Consider the following 18,215-nt stretch of genomic DNA (forward strand, 5'->3'; position numbering starts at 1 on the left):
AGAGGGCCCTTGGTCACGAGGGCCCCAGCTATGGGGCCCTTGACTTCCATAGAAGTCATTTACCATGGCTCTTTGACTTTCTAGGAACCAACAAATTGGCAGGCAATCTACCAAATATGCGATTCAGGCCCTTACTTAATGTTTCTGAATTTGTATTGATTCCAAAATAATTATGTTTAATAATTAACATAAAGGGCAGCATTGTGGTGTGGTGGTTAGCACTGTCGCCTCACAGCAAGGCGGTCTGGGTTCGATTCTCGGTCTGGGCTGCTCTGTGTGGAGTTTGCATGTTCTCCCTGGGCCTGCGTGGGTTTCCTCCCACAGTCCAAAGACATGCGTGTTAGGTTGATTGATCACTCTAAATTGCCCGTAGGTGTGAGTGTGTGCGTGTGTGATGGCCATGCGGTGGACTGGCGACCTGCCCATGGTGTACCCTGCCTTCGCCCGGAGATGCTGGGATTGGCTCCAGCCCCCCCGTGACCCCGACTAGTGGGATTAAGCGGTTCAGATAATGGACATTAATTAACATAATTAATTAAGCTGCTCTTAAGCACAGAGGCACAAATTAATTTAGCAATTTTACAATTATTTCAATTTAAATCAAACAATTTGTCTAATGAATGCTATTTTTGACACCAATTAAATTTTCCGTGATACTGATATCAAACTCACACTCGATGGTACTTGATGGAGCACACAAGCTGAGTCAGCTAAGACTCTTTGGAAATATTATGCAGAGCTGAGAGAGACATTGAATGACGTCTAAAGATGTGGAGGGGAAAAGTGTAACTCGAAGTGAAGCCTCTGCACTCTGTGTCAAATTGGACACGTTGGAAATGGCCTTCATGACATAATTCTGGGACACATTACTACAGAGGTTCCAAGCCACAAGCCTCTAGTTGCAGAAGCATGATGTTGACATATGTACAGCTACACAACTTCTCTTGTCTTTACGAGACTTTGTGGAAGCACAGAGAGATAACTTTGAGGTGTTTGAAGGGGCAGCTTTAAATGTCACCACTGCTGTCTCCCAAGAGTACAGGCATGACCTCCAGCATGCAAAGCAGTGCACAATTATGTCTGATGATACTGCAGAGGCAGTGTAGCATTTAACAGAAAGAAGAAGTTTCTGATCAAAACTTTCAATGTTGACACTGACAAAATGGTGTCCTTTCTCAAACATTGTTTGAATGCATACACACACTTAAATGAGCTATTTGATGTTATTTTCATGCCTAGCAATATGTCCAACAGTGAGCTTACTTTAAATGCTATCCTTAATCTGTCCTTGGTTTGATCTCTTCAGACAGAGGTGATTCATTGTTATAGATGTTGTGTATCACTTTTAAAATCCATCAAAATTGGGTAAAGAAATGTTAAAATGTTACAGTAACAAGACAAGAAGTAGGTTTGCATTTCACAGCTCTGATAACATAGATATTACCTGTAATTACTGCTGTTGGAGATGAAGCACAATTCAATTGTTACCATAGTAACTACTCACCTTTAACAGAGAGATGCACTCTGTTACTGTCCTGTGATGATGTTGGTCTGTAATCTCTCTCTCCTCTACACCAGTACTGATCCTAGTCTGCTGGTGAGCTGATGGTGAAGGTGTTTATCTCAGACTGATGGACTGCAGTATTACTGCTGCCTTTATACCACTGATACCTCCAGTTATTGGAAGACTCTATTTCACACTTCAGAGTGACTGACTCTCCAGTGAACACAGGACTCTGAGACTCCAAAGTAGGGACTTGGACATTTTTTTTCAAAATTATTTAATCACATTTAAAATAGTTTTATTAGATGCAGCATAATATAACAAAAAAAGATGCCTCAATTGTCAAATTTGATCAAGCCAGTCCAAAGATATTCACATTTAAATCGGCCCTATTTTTTTAATGCAATTAACCTAAAACTTGTGATCAAGAAATGTGCGCTAGTTTTAGCATGTGGCCATAGTTGCCAGGTTCGCGGTTTTCACGCCAAATTGGGCTTGTTTGAAAATCCAGCCACGGGTAAAAATTCTGGGGTCGCGGGGTGCTGTTTTTTGGGCTACTTTTGAGTTGGGCCACCGCAGGAGTTACAAGTCAACACAAAGAATCGATCGCGATATAATACTTAATTTGTCTCCATTTTAAACACTCGCCACCACCCCCCCCCCTCCCCCCCATCAACAACTTTGTGCTTTGGGCTAGTTTAGGCTGCTGAAGGGCGGGTTTTACACTGACTTTGTGCGGGATATTTTTGTAGGACCTGGCAACCCTAGCATGTGGCTAGTCCGTGCCCGCTGTTATCATGGTTCATCGGACCAACACGTTGTCTTGGGAGCCTTAAAAACTACTTTAAACTGTACAGACTGGGATAAAACTTCAGGAAATATAATGTAACGGTCCACGTATCTATTAATATCTTTTGAACAGTCCCACAATGTTTTTGAACAGTCCAAACGCAAAGTTAATTTTCAAGCAGGCTCAAAAAGAAACAGAAGCACGAAATGTGGATTCTTCTAACGGGATGAGAGAAAGAGGACATTCAGTTATGTCCTATTATGAAAACTCTGGGAAGAACCTCCTACAAACCGATGAAAACAGCGATTTTTTTTACCACGCGCTTGCGATGACTGATTTCGCTTAAGCCTGCTTTATATTTCCGGACACAGACGAATTTCGTCCGTCCGTACCAAACATAGCCTCCGTAGGGGGCCACTATACCTCTTTCCGGTTCCAACGTTGTTATGATTTTTTTAAAATACATCCTCCAGAGGGCAGTATAGTCAAATTTCCGGCACCGGTCTTCAGAAAAATGGCATCGGTAAACAAGTTGGTTTTGGTTTATTAATAGAAAAAGACAAAAGCAGAAAAAAACACGGTCTATGCGGCGGTGGCATGTGCGACCACTTAATGAAAATCGCCACATCAATGGAGAATTTTTCTCATTAGTTTTGCCTATGCGGCAAATTGATGACGAAAGACACTTTCAATATTTTATATGTTAAATATATTATATATATATATATATATAATATATATCTCAATATATTTCACTGACAACCCAAGCGCACCAGCAATCTCCTCCCAGCTGTTTTTGCATCGCTGTTTATCGCGATGACCTGGCACCGTAGCATCATAGAGGTGAATGTAGCCTCTAACCAACTCGCAAAGTTTCTCTTCTAACTCGAGCGCCATTTTTAAAAGTCCAGTACTCTTCTTCATTGATTTTCCCGAATTGGTGTACTTCCAATGCTTCTGACTCTCTACTGCCCCCTGATTTCCGGTTTATATTGCTCCGTTACGAATACTACAGATTCGTAAGTGCTCTGGCAACGGACCCACTGACGGATGAAACGACCCCCGGAACCGGACGAAAGGGTCCGTATCCGTAATTACCGTAGGGTGTGAATGGGCCTTTAGATAGCGCGACCGGAGAAAAATGGCCGCGGCTCAATCAATCATGCTGAAATATCCAAGTCCCTATCCAAAGTCAGTGTCATTTATTTGTTTACATATAAAAATATAAACCATTAAACTATTTCAATACATATTGCAAACAGCTCAAACCCACCGTGCAAAATAAAATGGACGCGATCATGCCAAGTCTCAGGGAAAAGGAGGGTTTAATATATGTATATTGTTGTGGCTACATTAGATAAATATGTGTTCCACCAACTCAATTACATTGTATTACACCGGGGTATTTCGGTTATTGTGGCTACATTTAATGAAGATGGGTTCAACTAACTCAATTACGTTGTGTTCCATGGAGGTATTTAGGTTGGGTTGAGGCTACACAAAGTTGATGTGTGGAAATCCTGCCCACAATTCAATTGAGTTAATCCAATGAGTTATTGGTGTGTTGCACCACTCATGGTGTTCTAATACTGCTGCACATTCATGAGTATTTGTGAGAGTTTGTGTATCATGTAGATTAAGTTAATACAGTAACTGTGATCAAGTGAGAACAAGTTTTGGTGGGATTTATTTACAAGGTTTACTGGTGTCAACACAAAGAGGTGAAGGTCAGAAGGGAGACAGACATCAACATGAGGACAGAGAAATCAGCACAGAGGAACAAACACACAGACCATAGACACAGCTGAGGAGAGCAGGTCAGAACTCCCGATACAGACCTGTTGCAGTGTTGCACCTACAACTGATTCACCTCAGATAAATGAGGTGCAAAAGCACTGATGTGTTCAGGTCCTCAACCAGTTTTATTACAGTATTCCTGTTAACTGAGTTTTAGAAACTATTAGTTCATATGCATTCTGTTTCCCCATAATAAGTAAATGCACTACATAGAGATTCACTGTGTACTGTCAACTGTGTTGACAGAATTACTGCTCACTCCAGATTCAGACTCACACCAGTACACTGCACTGTGGGATGTGTAGAGGGAGCTGATGGTGCATGTAGATCCTGTAACTGATCCCTGGAATGTAGAACACTCTGACACACTCCTACTGTGTGTGTATCGTATCATTCCCAATTCAGTAGAGTCACTCACAGATCAGAGAGAGTCACCATGAAAGTGTTCAGTTCTGTTGGGACTGATGATCAGAGAGACTGAAGGATACTCACAAACAGAAAACACAAACAGAAAATCATCAAATCAAATTAAATCAAAGTTTATTTGTATAGGGCTTTTTACAACACATGTTGTCACAAAGCGCTTTACAGGATTTACAAGGTTAACAATACTATGAGTACAGAACCCTAATGAGCAAGCCAAAGGCGACAGTGGTGAGGAAAAAACTCCCTATGATGGTGGGGAATAGGAAGAAACCTCGGGAGAACCAAGACTCAAAAGGGAACCCATCCTCCATTGGGCGGCCCGTTAACACACAAAGTACACAAAATACAGACAAATACACAAGTCACACACAAATCAAATCACAAATCAGACTAAGTAAAAGGTAAAAATGAAAGTTCTGGGTTTTGATATTGTCACTGTAAATGTCTGTTGATGAACACCAGGCTTTCATTCCGTGTTGGAGCAGTGATGCTGGTATTGTAGGCTCCGACTGCAGTGTTACTCCCCAGGTGAACCTCGGAGAAAGGATACGTGATGTGGTAAATATGTAACAGATTAATCAAAGGCCAAAGTAAACAGATTGTCGAAATTTAAACATTGAGTCCGTGTCTGAGTCCCGAATGGAGGCAGGAAGATTATTCCACAATTGTGGAGCTTTAAAAGAAAAGGCTCTTCCACCTGCTGTGATCTTTTTGATGCTAGGAACAGTTAATAACCCTGCGTCCTGCGAGCGAAGTGAACGTGCTGGGTTATATTGTTCAATAAGTTCACTAAGATAGTCTGGAGCCAAGTCGTGCAGTGTTTTATATTTACATTTATGGCATTTGGCAGACGCCCTTATCCAGAGTGACTTACATTTTTTACGTTGGTCTCTATGTACATGTGACAAGTTCAAATGACTGATACCAACACAGAGCTGCAGTTGTCACAGAGAAAAGAAATGAGCACATGAATGGAAACTTCCAAAGATTTGTTATTTTACTCAGATGGAAGAAACTTCCATTTCCAACACTGTTTATTATGTTTAGACATGGGTATTATATTACCAGCACATGTAAGGTTATATATTGAAATGAAATAAAGAAAAAAAAAATTCAGATTTGACAGATTTCACACACACACACACACGCACACACACACACACACACACACACACACACAGTAGAATACATGTAAATTCAGCTTGTTAAATCAAGATTTGTGCACAAAGCATAGGAATTTGTTAGCAGTTAGTTGGCAGAGATTAAAAATTATTCAGTCTCTAAACCAGAACTGAACAGATTTAAGTCCAACAGAAGTCACTGTGTGTCCAGTTATTCTTTAATATTCTCACTCCTCTGTCACTGCATTCTGACTTTGGTTTTCACCAGTCTGAGCTGTAGAAAAAAAGACTGAACTGATTAAAAGTGCAGGAGTCAGAATGTCTCACTATGATACACTATTACATCTGGGTTATGCTACTTGTGTCTGTGACATTCACACAGTACAGATGTGGTGAGAGATGTTTCAGACACAGAACTCTGGAAACAACATGATCTTTGGTGACAGCTGTGGGCAGTGGCACAAAAGGGGGGTATGCAGCGTATGCGATGCATAGGGGCGCTGCACTAGAGGGGGCGCCAAATCGATGGTAGAAAATTATTTGCCGAGTTGGTGGGGGTGGGGGGTGGAGTGCGGGGGGGGCGCCGATAGTATGTTTGCATACACCTCAGAAAGTATGTAGTTGCAACCCTGGCTGTGGGTCAATGACCCTCAGATAATTATTACAACAATCTTATGATCTACTGCTATTTTAAATTACTTCCTACTGCTGCCAAAGTGTATTAGTCCAAATCTTCTGTTGACTGTTTCTAGATGTCTGAGCTTTTATTCCAGTGTGTGTGATGTGTACAGGCAAAGATGAAGAGTTCTTACCATGAGCTCTGTAGCATTTGACCCCCAGTATGATGGACACCAGCAGATATGGAGATGCTGCCAGTAGATTACTGAGCAGTCCGAGAACTGAGAATGGAGCATCTGGATGTGACAGACCTGTCAAAACATATGCACACACTGAAAATATTTTAAATGTAAACACTGCACCATTAAATGCCTTAATAACAGAGATGTAGAGCCAGTAGAGCCAGACTTATAACATCCGTTTAGGCCGGCTTATCATACAGTATATAATTATGTACAGTCCTGATCTGACACACGCGCGCACACACACACACACACACACTTCAATTTAAAGATTAAAAATGTCAGTATATAACAAAAATGTCAGTTATTAACATTTTCAGTATTACGGTAGGCTAAGCCAGCCCCACAGGGGAGCCACCCACTTCACATTCCACACATTCCTCTACACAGCCACTCCCACTTTCCAATTCACCCGCCTACACCTTAATCACGAGCACCTGTCCCTCATCAACCTCACTCGCTACTTCAGCCCACAGGTCCAGCCAGTCGTCGCTGTGCATTCCTTGAGCTTTGAGGAGTGAGTGTGCTGCATCGTCTTCGTTTGCCTCCCTCTGACTGCCAAGTCACACACTCTGCTCCTACGGCACTTTGCTTAATTCTGTTTATCGCTGTGTGCATGTGGCTTTACTTTATTTCACTGTGTATGATTGTCATTGCTGTGCTATGAACATTAAGGATTCAACGGCACAATACTCAGCGTCTGCTGCTTCTGTTACATTGAGATTAAAAGCCAATAGCTTCCAAATTTTTTTATTACATATAATCACAGCACACTGTGATTATAATCGATGCAGCACACTCATAAATCCAAGATGGCGGCATGTCCTTTTGTCTGTCTTTTGTCTGCTGAGTGTTTGCCTGTTTTTGGAAATTTTTAATTGAATTAGTCACCCCTTTTTATTTTAAAAAGAATAAGAGTTCTTTAAATAATTGGCCGCATTGATTGCCTGTTGTTTTTTGTAAGTACTTCTATGCTTTGAGGATTTATTCCTGCTTGGTCCACCTGCCTTGAGGTCTATCCTCTAGCTGCAGCTAGTAACATCTATCCAGTGGCCTTGGAATTGTGGTGTGGTTTGGCTTGTTTTTGACTTAGTGCACTGACAGCTGCACAGTATTGGAACTTCACTGGTAAGAAGAGTTTTCAGTCATTGCAGTGAAGATCCTTTTCAGCCTAAATCCACAGCAGCAACTCAAATATACTGGCTATGCTTAGGCCTGTGCTACTAAGGCCTGTATTGCTGAGGCCCTGTGCTGTCTGAAGACACCATCTACCCCACGCTGAAGGTTGTATTGCTTGAAGACATAATCTACTCTACTTTGAGGTTTGTGCTCTTTTGAAGACACCATCTTTATCAGATCGAAGCCTGTGTATCTTGAAGGCACCATCCATCCCAGAGTGAGGCCTATGCTCTGCATTTATTTACTCTGCATCCATTGGTGCTGAGTACTTTGCAAAATGAAACTTCTAATAACCTTACTATGTCTTCTAACTGCGCGGGCTATGGGATCAAGCACTTATTCCTGGGTGAGTACAACAACTACTGTGGTCAATCTGTGGGTTAACACCCAGGGCTGCACTAGTACCAGGACAGCTATACATTCTGAGCAGTCCCCAGTCCATCTGGCACAGGACATGAACTTATCACCGGACTTGCCTAGAGACTTAACTCAAATTCAAAGCCTTTTTGCTCTGCATAATTACCTCACACTCCATGAGAAATCTTGCTATCAATCAACTGATTCAACACGTACTGCAACAAGACAGAATCTATTGATTGTTTTATTATTACTTTTATCTGGTAATGTCCTGCCTAATCCAGGTCCTGAATTGGTATCTATCTCAACACCTTTTGATTTTAAATCATTGTCTGGTCTTAAATTTATTCACCTTAATGTTCGCAGTTTGTTTTCTAAGATGGACATGGTTAAAATTTGGGTTAAATCAACTGGTGCAGACATTGTTGTAATTTCTGAAACCTGGTTAACTAAATCCATTGCTGATGATGATATTAACATATTTGGGTACAATGTTTATCGCACCGATAGGCCTTCAAAGGGAGGTGGTGTTGCCATATATGTTAAATCAAGATTTGACTCTTCAGTTGTTCTATCTGAATCAATCTGCAAACAACTGGAACTGTTGGCAATAAATTTGTAAATTGCCAAAGGACTTTGTATAACTGTTGTTGGATGTTATAGGCCTCCATCTGCTGCCAAGAAAGCCTTACATTCTTTAAAACAACTTCTATCCAGATTAAATTATGGTGAACTTGTTTTATTTGGGGACTTGAATTGGGATTGGTTTAAGCCTGTATCAGAAGATTTGAAGTCTTTTTGTGACTCTATGAATTTTACTCAGTTGGTCAACTTACCCACACGGCCAAACCCTAAAAACCCGGAGAATTCCACCTTGATTGACCTGATCTTGACAAATGTACCCCATAAATTCTCATCTCTGGGTGTCTTTTGCAATGACTCAAGCGATCACTGTGTTGTTGCTGTCACTAGAGATACCAGAAAACCCAAATTTAAACCTTGTGTAATTTATAAGAGGAGTTTGAAACATTTTAATGAGCAAGCATATCATCATGACTTGTCTGCTGTTGATTGGAAGAAAATACATCTGATCCCTGATGTAGAAACAGCTTGGACATTCTTTAGGGATTGTCTTGTGGAAATTGTAAATAAGCATGCCCCTTTCAGAAGACTCAGGGTTAAGGGCCGAGAGAATCCCTGGTTTTCCCCGGGATTAGCAGATTTTATTCATGAGCGTAACCTGGCCTGGGCCAAGGCTAGAAAAACTGGCTCCGTCAGTGATTGGTTGGTTTTTAGACAACTAAGAAACAAATGCTCTTTTTTAATCAAGAAAGCTAAATCAGAGTATTATTTGTCAGTGACCACTGAGAACTTAAATAATCCTCGGAAATTCTGGAAAGTCATAAATTCTCTCTCAGTCAGTAAGGACTCCCAGATTCTCCCTTCATATGTTCTGATGGATTCTGTTCCTGTCTATGACAGGATGGAAATGCTGAATTGTTTTAACAAGCATTTTATTTCTTCTGGCTTCTTATTTGACTCAGTTAAAGCTAATTCAGTGACCCCTTGTTCTTATCACCCAGTTTATACTGGGGAGCAATTCAATTTTGCTCCTTTTACTGTTAGTGAAGTCCATAAGGCCCTTGTAGCTTTAGATCATAGGAAGTCTAGTGGACCTGATTTGTTAGAGCCGTTATTTCTCAAGATGGCAGCTGATTTTATAGCAGATCCTCTTACTATCCTTTTTAACCTCACAGTAAAAAAAATCAAATTCCGTCAGTGTGGAAATCAGCCTTTGTTTTTCCCTTATTAAAAGGCGGTGACCCAGCGGTGCTGACGAATTATCGGCCAATCTCCAAATTGTCAGTGCTAGCTAAAATTCTGGAAGCTTTAGTGAGTGACCAGGTAAAGGAGTATTTACATCATAACAATATATTATCAAAGTACCAATCAGGCTTCAGAAAAAAACACAGTACCATCACAGCTGTAATGAAGGTGGTTAATGACATTTCTGTGGCACTTGATAAGAAACAATATTGTGCATCACTCTTTATTGATTTATCGAAAGCTTTTGACACTGTGGATCATGATATATTAAAACTTAGACTCCTCCAGTCAGGTTTCTCAGAGAATGCAGTCGCCTGGTTCACAAATTACCTTAGTAATAGAACACAGTGCATCAAACATGATGATCTATGTTCTGATTTTGTTACTGTCCACAAGGGGGTGCCCCAGGGATCTATACTAGGTCCTCTTTTATTCATTATTTACGTCAATGACCTAGATCTAAATGTGCCAGGTGCAAATTTGCATATTTATGCTGATGACACGGTTATTTATTGTTGTGGTCCAACTCTATCTCAGACTCTTGAATCCCTGCAACAATCATTTGTTGCTGTCCAGCATTTATTAATTAACTTAAAACTTGTTCTCAATGCAAATAAGACTAAGTTAATGGTATTTTCAAACTCCAGGATGAAGCAAGAACAAACTCCCTCAGTACTCAGTCTGGAGGGACATAAAATAGAGTTGGTGCACCTGGGTCTTCTTCTTGATGATTCTCTTACTTTCCAACCACATGTGGAATACCTTGTAAAGAAGTTGAAGCTTAAGCTAGGTTTTTATTTTCGAAATAAGTTGTGTTTTTCTTTTAGTGCAAGAAAGCGTCTGGTTGCAGTAACTTTCTTGACTATATTGGATTATGGAGATTTGCTGTATATGAATGCCTCTGTAAAATGTCTTCGGATGGTTGATACTGTTTATCATGCCTCTCTTAGGTTTATCTCCAATTGTAAGGTATCAACTCATCACTGTGATCTATATGTTCGGGTGGGGTGGCCTGCTTTGTCCATCCGTAGATCCTGTCACTGGTACACTTTTATTTACAAGGCATTACTTGGGCTACTGCCAACCTATATTTGCGGTTTAATTACACTGAGAAGCGATATTCCTTACTTCGATCTCAGAATCAGCTGCTACTTCCTATCCCTTATGCCCGCACTGATTTGGGAAAAAAGGCTTTTGTTTACTCTGCGCCCTCCTCATGGAATAGGTTACAGAAAGATTGGAAACTGACAGAATTAATTTCTTTGAATGCTTTCAAACTAAAACTGCAAACTTTTGTGGCTAATTCCATAATTTGTACTTGTTTTACTTAACCTATTTGTAAAATCTTAATTATTCTACGAATATATATTTTAACTTTTGTCTTTTGAACATGTATTTTAACCATGTAATTCTTTGCAACAGTGTTTTATTTGTATTTTGTTGCTGCCTATCTTGGCCAGGACTCCCTTGAAAAAGAGATTTTAATCTCAATGGGACCTTCCTGGTTAAATAAAGTTAAATAAATAAATAAATAAATCACAATTTACAAAAGATAGTGAAACATGAACATCTGAATGTAAGAGTCACTTCATTAATCATCTACCTCGGTCATATTGTTCAATTATATAACATCTGTAATCAGGACTAATATAATGCATGTTTACATCACGTAACATAAAAATTTTGTTAAGAGGTGGTGTTCTTGGCATTTTCCAAGGGTAAAACATCTGACTTGTCAATTCATTAATCTATCCAAACTCCTCAGTCATATTTTCCAAAAAATATAACATCTGTAATAATATAACATCTGTAATTATTATGTAATTGTGATATTATGCACTTTTATGTCACATTAATTTTCATACGAAAAGTGAATCTTACTGCCCCCCTGTGGCAGTAGTATGTGCAGTTACACTCTGTCTTTCTCATTCACATGTGAGTGTGACGGTCTTTCTACTTATTTTGTGATCAATTAGGTTACAGGTAATTAGGTAAAATTAGGTAAAAATTACAGAACTTTTATTCTATATTCATGTTCACCTGTCAATCATCTCATGTGTTAGAAGTTTGTAAAACCTACTAACACTGACTATTCACTGCTGTAAAGTTCATGTCTCTACACCACACTGTGTGAGATATGTGTGTACTGTCTTCTTTAGAAACAAAGTTATTAGTGGAATCAGGTCTTATAGTGTAAGGTGGAAAAAAATGTCTTCAAAGAAAAGATGTTTAAATGTTTAATACTGTCACTTCCTTAACAAAGAACGGGACATTATCAGTGATATCAGGTGTTGTATTGCAGGGTGGGAACAAACTCATTTAACCATCAAAATGAGCATCAAAATAAACAGTAGTGTCTTTACTCAGTGGCGCAAAAAGGGGGTATGCAGCGTATTCGACGCATAGGGGCGCTGCACTAGAGGGGGCGCCAAATCGATGCCAGAAAATTATTTGCCGAGTTGGTGGGGGTGGGGGGTGGAGTGCAGGCGCTGATAGTACGTTTGCATACACCTCAGAAAGTATGTAGTTGCAACCCTGTCTTTACTAAGAACATTTATTTTGAAGTGTCAATATAGTCATGTGACAGACATGGTGTTATCCCTCCTCCTTTTCCTGTTTTAACCTTGTTTTGATCAGAAACACTGTGGTGGCCATCAGACTCTACACACTTTTTATTTTTTTACCATTTGAGTAACAACATCATCTGTTTGGTGTAATAAGACACATTTATAATATTTTATACTTGTTTGTCTAAGATTTTCTTTTAACACTAGAAGTCCCTGAAATTTCAACCACCCCCCTGAAGTCCCTAAAGAGGGTCCAAAGAACCTTGGTCCAAACTGACACCTCTGGTGGCTCCAATTAACATCCATTCATTTGCAAAAGTGTCCACTGCCTGAGGAATCAGCAGGGGGGAGAAGAGCTGAACTTGCCTCCAGTGTTATGTAAATGAGGCGTGTGTCAGGTATGGGTGGTTGCTGCTGAAAGCTTGCACCTCCTTGGCTGCCATATGAGACTGTGCAAGATCTCTTGCAAGAAGTCTCCTCATCTACAGAACCATATGTTTGAGATTTGAATTGTGAAAGGTTGAAATAATGTGAAATTGACACAAACATAATATTTGAATTATAATGGCATATAAGTGGCATATTGATTAGTCAAAATGGCTCTGATATTTTTAACCTTATTTTAAGTAGTTTTGTCTTTTGAAAAACTGCTAATAGGTAAAAATGTTTTTACATAAATGTATACAAAAAACCCTCAGCTACTTGAAATAGAATAATATTATTGAGCAATTTTAACTTATCAAGATCAAGATTTTGCAGTGTGTCTCTTCCAAATACAGCCATAACCAGCAAACAAATATAAGAAATTTAGGAAATCTTACCAAAAGAGATATCACTACTACAGATTTTCACTACTCTCTGAAAACTAACAATGTTGTGTGTGACGTTTGTGACCCTAGGCTTGAAAATTGCTTCATATGGGCTTTTCAAACTTTTTTTTTGGCCCACCTCCACCCTTTCACCTTTGGAGGACAACTTTGTTTTCATGTAAGGATAAAAAGAAAACAATTCTGTATAATACAGTACAATAGTGATAAAAACAATTGGGGTTAGGTGAACCATACAGGACAGGAGAGAAAAGAGGGGGAGAGTAAGTAAAAAGGGAAAAGACAGAAGAGCAGAAAAAACAGCTCAAATGATTCACCAACTGCTGCTACTAAATGAAGAGCAGAAAGTAAGACATACAGCACAAATGACTGATGTATGTGTGTGTGTGTGTGTGTGTGTGTTTATGTAAGTGCAACATAGGATAAATGTACAGAATGTACTTATTAGCAAGGCCCCAGAGGCCAGAGGCAGGCAGAGAAAGACCAGGGAACCCCACCCACCCACGGCCCCTCCAGGATCATGTCCAAAGCCTGCTGTGTACTGGAAACCTTTGCTATCCTTGCTTCTCAGTCAACAGAGTAAGTGAAATGTGTGGTGACATGAATTTTCATCCACATGTAGGTGGCTACAGTCATCTTTCTCTGTATTATAAAACTGACACAGACATTATTTGAACTATAATTCCAAAACATCTCAAGTCTGCCTCCTTTGTACTAATTTTGGATTTTTTTCTCACTGCAAAAGGTGACATGATTATTGGTCAAAATAGCTAAAGTTCAGATTTCTCTGAAAGGGTCTTTTCTTCTCCGTCTGAGTCAATGGATCAACATAGCTCACACTATCACCCATCCCCCCGTCTACCTAGAAGTGGCTGCATGACAAAGGATGGCCTCATGATCCAAAATACCTCAGCACTGGCTTTTGGCAGGCTCAGGTAGAAATGTAGTAATGTTAGTAATGTTTTTCTTCTAAAAAAGATAAGTGGGTTCAAAATAACAATTTTTGAAAAAAATTACCAAATTAATTGTGTTGATCCACCTCAAAAAAGGTCATGCAAAAGTCTGTAAGCTGGTCCTGAGTGTGTCTGCCCATCCCCCAGCTGCATTGTTGTGCAGGGGACATGCATAAGGTGAGAGAGGCAGTCAGAGGGCCTGGCTGAGAGCAGAAGCTACAGAGGACATGATGTAAGTTTAGAAATATATACAATAAAGTTGAAATGTTCTCAACAGAGCACTCACATACAATTATCCACTCAGTCTGCCACTCCCTCATTTGGGGAGAAAGCTACACTATTGTGGCTATTCCCCACTTTAGATAATTTAGACAATTTTTAATCATGGAGGGGTCTGAAATTTTCGTCTTAGGTGCATGTCCTCACTGTATTTGAATATTTTATTGTCTGAGTGAAAGAGAAACAAAATGGGGTCACTAAAGTGGGAATAGCCACAATACTGTAGCTTTCTCCCCAAATGAGGGACTGGCAGACTGGGTAGATAGTTGTATGTGAATGCTCTGATGAGAACACTCATGAACAATTGTGCAAATGTGAGATGTGTCGACTGCTACAGATACACGTGTGGCAAATGTACCAGGGAGATACCCTGGCAGTGCCAGGCATGTTCTGACAGACTGCTGAGTGACTGCTGAAGTGCTAGTCACACAAGAAGGACATGCCACTCACACACACACACACACACACACACACACACACACACACACACACACACACACACACACACACACACACACACACACACACACAGCCCTGCACTGCACTGCAGCCTATTGTAAATATGTGTGGAATTGTTTTATTCCTTGTATTTTTTGTATAATTTTATGGCAATAATAAAAAGCATGGAACATAAAAAGCATGGAAACATAACAGTTGTTCTTTTGTATGTTTCTCATGCTGAAATTTCAGTCCTCCTGACTTAGACACAAATGCTTCTGGTCATTACTCACATGTACCTGGCTATAAAATTTCTAATTTTCTATTTAAAATATAAAAAAATTATTTATTGTTTGTGCTTTGTTGCTCAGATAAAACTAAACTAAATACAATATATATAACCTTTATATTATAAAATACAATAAACTGAATAGAACTAACTAGAAACTAAATGGCTAAACTAAATGAAAAACAACAATTAGTTGTGAGCTGAAGCATGCCCCCTCCTGTGGTGCGCCAGTAATGGCCTTATTTACAAAACAAAAGTGCCTGCTTACAGCTGATAATAGGGTGTTAGCTAAAATCCTTCAGTTCTCTCGACCCTTCTCTGGGTTCCGATAGTAGAAGTATCGAAAGACCCTTCTCTGGGACTTCTAGTGTTAATGCACTGCAATTCTGTGTGCACATAACATGTTTTCTCTATATGCAAATACAGCATTTGTTAGATGTGATTGTCCAGAGAGACTTGCAGAAGAGATTTGGTGCTTTGTCATCACTATCAAATGCAGGTCTTCATGTGAACATAGATGTGTGTTAAGAACATGATCAAGAAAATTTCTACTTGTTTAGTGAAGATGTCAGACTACATGTAGACTCCCAATGTACTATGATGATTACTGCCTAAATCAAAACTGCAAAATGTTTGCAAAATTTTGGGAATTTTCAAAGTTGGAAAATTTACCATGGGAATTAATGGGTAATTATGGGAGTTATCGGGAATTAATGGGATTATTAAAAGGTGAGAAACGTACATGTAGTTGGTAAAAATATACTGGAGCATAATCTTAATTAGATATGATACAAAAACAGTTCAATAGCAAAGCTGCTCCTCAGTCCCAGGCACTTTGGCCAATTACACACTGAAAGTTCGTTGCGGTGCGTCTCGGCAAGTAGGCCTATAAACATTCTTTGTTGTTGTTTGCTTTTTAAACCCTGTTACTTGAACCTTTACTTATATATATTTTTTGCTGTTGTGTGGCAATTCTTTTTATATTTTCAGACAGGCATATTTGCGCACTGACAGTGAATTTTTTTTTGTTAATGTTCTCTAACGTTTCATTAAAAAATAAATAAGTAAATAAATAAAAGCTGAATAAAGCCAACCTACCATGTTTATTCATTTATTTGAGTGTTTTAGGTTTTTACTTTGAAGTGGGGAAAAAAAGTCCTGAATGAGAACGGGATACCGTTTAAGGTGCTCTAGATTTTTTTAAAACCCCGATTCGACTATTAGTCGACTAAAGGGACAATCTGACAAATCATATTCGACTATGAAAATCCTTAGTTGAAGACACCTCTAGTGTCTACATTTTTGTGAATTCGCTTAACCAAACCAACTATCACTTATATTATCTTGGCTAGAATAGCTAGCTAACTAGCTACACTGTGAAAAATCCAATTAGCTGTCTGTACTTGAAATGGTTGTTGATTGAACTAAATGAGTTCAACGTTACCACAATTCAAAATGTATTGTTCTGCTCAAGATTTAAGGATCACCTTAAAAAAAAAGAAAAATTAAGTTTGTTACTGAAGAACAATCTGCGCACGAGGAAGTTTTAAGCAGCAAGGGGACGGGAACGTTTGAGGGGGAATGAGTAGGAACATGTTTCATACAGTGAATGTTGAAGGCAAAGTATGAGTAAAATGCTGTTGTATTTGGTAAAATAACCTTACTTTAGCAGTTACATTGAGCCAGGTTAATCGTTGTGGTATGGCTTTTTCTTAGTTAGCTAGCTAGCTACGTAGCTTAAAAAGAACTTCTCAAAGAGGTCAGGATAAGGAATAATGAAAGGGTTATTACTGGCAAAATGGCACACACATTTGTCTACAGACATCAGGAGGTGGTGAACCAAGAACCCAGCATTAAGGAGTTCAAGGACAGATGGCCTGCACTGTTCCAATAGAAGGAGGTAATAGTTAAACTAAATTCAAAATATGTGTTTTGTTTGTTACAGGATGTTGTGTTTTTTTTTAATTGCTCATAATTTGCACGTTTAATTTTGGCATACACTTTAGTGGTTACTTTGTTAAAACGGAGGGTCTATAGAGGCAGAGTCCAGTTTCACTTTTATTTAGGATGCCCTAAATAAAGGATTTATTTTTATGTTTTAGATCAATGCAGAATTCCAAAGGCTAATGGCTGTTCCACTGGAGGAGAGGTTCATCTCCCAGCTAGACCACCACACAAGCTTGTGCCCTGCTTCTCGGTTTGATATATGTGCTTAACCTAGCCTATCCAAACTGATTCGTTTCAGTTTTGAAATGCTCCAGAAAATCTTAATGCAACTTGAGCAGCATAAGATGTCCCCAAAAGTCCAACATCTCTGTGGTAGACTTGAAAGTTTGCACTAGCTGAGAATTTGTTTATTGGGAAAATGGACATGTTCTTCAGACATAGTCAGCTGTGTTTGGCTAATTCATAACCACTGCGACTCAAGTTGTATAATAAATTCTGACATTAGTCAGAATATTGTTTTTCCTTCACTGAAGTCCCCACCTCATTGCCGCAGTCTTTTCACTGTTTCTTTTTACCTTAACAAATGTACAGTTCCAATGGCTGTTTTTAGTCGCATTGTATTACATTTCAAAGGCCAGATTTGGGTCACATTTACTGGCACAAAAAATATTGTCCTACTGCAGTGTGCAAAATCAGATTTGAGGCTTTTCCACAAATGTTTGTAGGAGCAAGAGTTTTTTGTTGACCAAATGTTTCAAGAAGAAAATGTGAGTGGTGTTTTTCTTTCTTTAACCAACTTAATTTTTTTATGTTTGTACATGAATTTAATTACATTTAAGAAACTAAAATGCTACATATTTTGAAACCATACTTTTACACTGTGCACCACAAATATTGTACTTTTAAGTAAAACGCATAATTAAATTGGATAAATTAAGCTGACTTGCCTTAAATTTTGGTTGAGATAAGGAAGATTAAGATAATTTGAAAGTACTCAAATAGGGTGAGTGTCACGTTGAGGACCCCGGCCCCTCCCTTTTGGGCGTATGTCAAC

At 39.2% G+C, this 18,215-nt stretch overlaps 1 protein-coding gene across 4 annotated transcripts in view; it reads right to left on the bottom strand.

The window, feature by feature from the left end:
• Positions 1–4,675: 4,675 nt before the first annotated feature.
• Positions 4,676–18,215, bottom strand: part of LOC143481604 (Fc receptor-like protein 5) — a 56,729-nt gene continuing 43,189 nt past the window's right edge. For 3 of the 4 annotated variants that reach the window (XM_076979678.1, XM_076979676.1, XM_076979675.1), the window contains one exon: positions 6,207–6,567. In XM_076979678.1, the coding sequence (XP_076835793.1) occupies positions 6,341–6,567 (227 nt within the window). In that variant the 3' untranslated portion in view covers positions 6,207–6,340. Of the gene's footprint in view, positions 5,913–6,206; positions 6,568–18,215 lie in introns of those variants that run through there. The other variant, XM_076979677.1, reaches the window with a different exon arrangement.

This window comes from Brachyhypopomus gauderio, chromosome 18, assembly GCF_052324685.1.
Source record: "Brachyhypopomus gauderio isolate BG-103 chromosome 18, BGAUD_0.2, whole genome shotgun sequence".
NCBI lineage: Eukaryota > Metazoa > Chordata > Actinopteri > Gymnotiformes > Hypopomidae > Brachyhypopomus > Brachyhypopomus gauderio.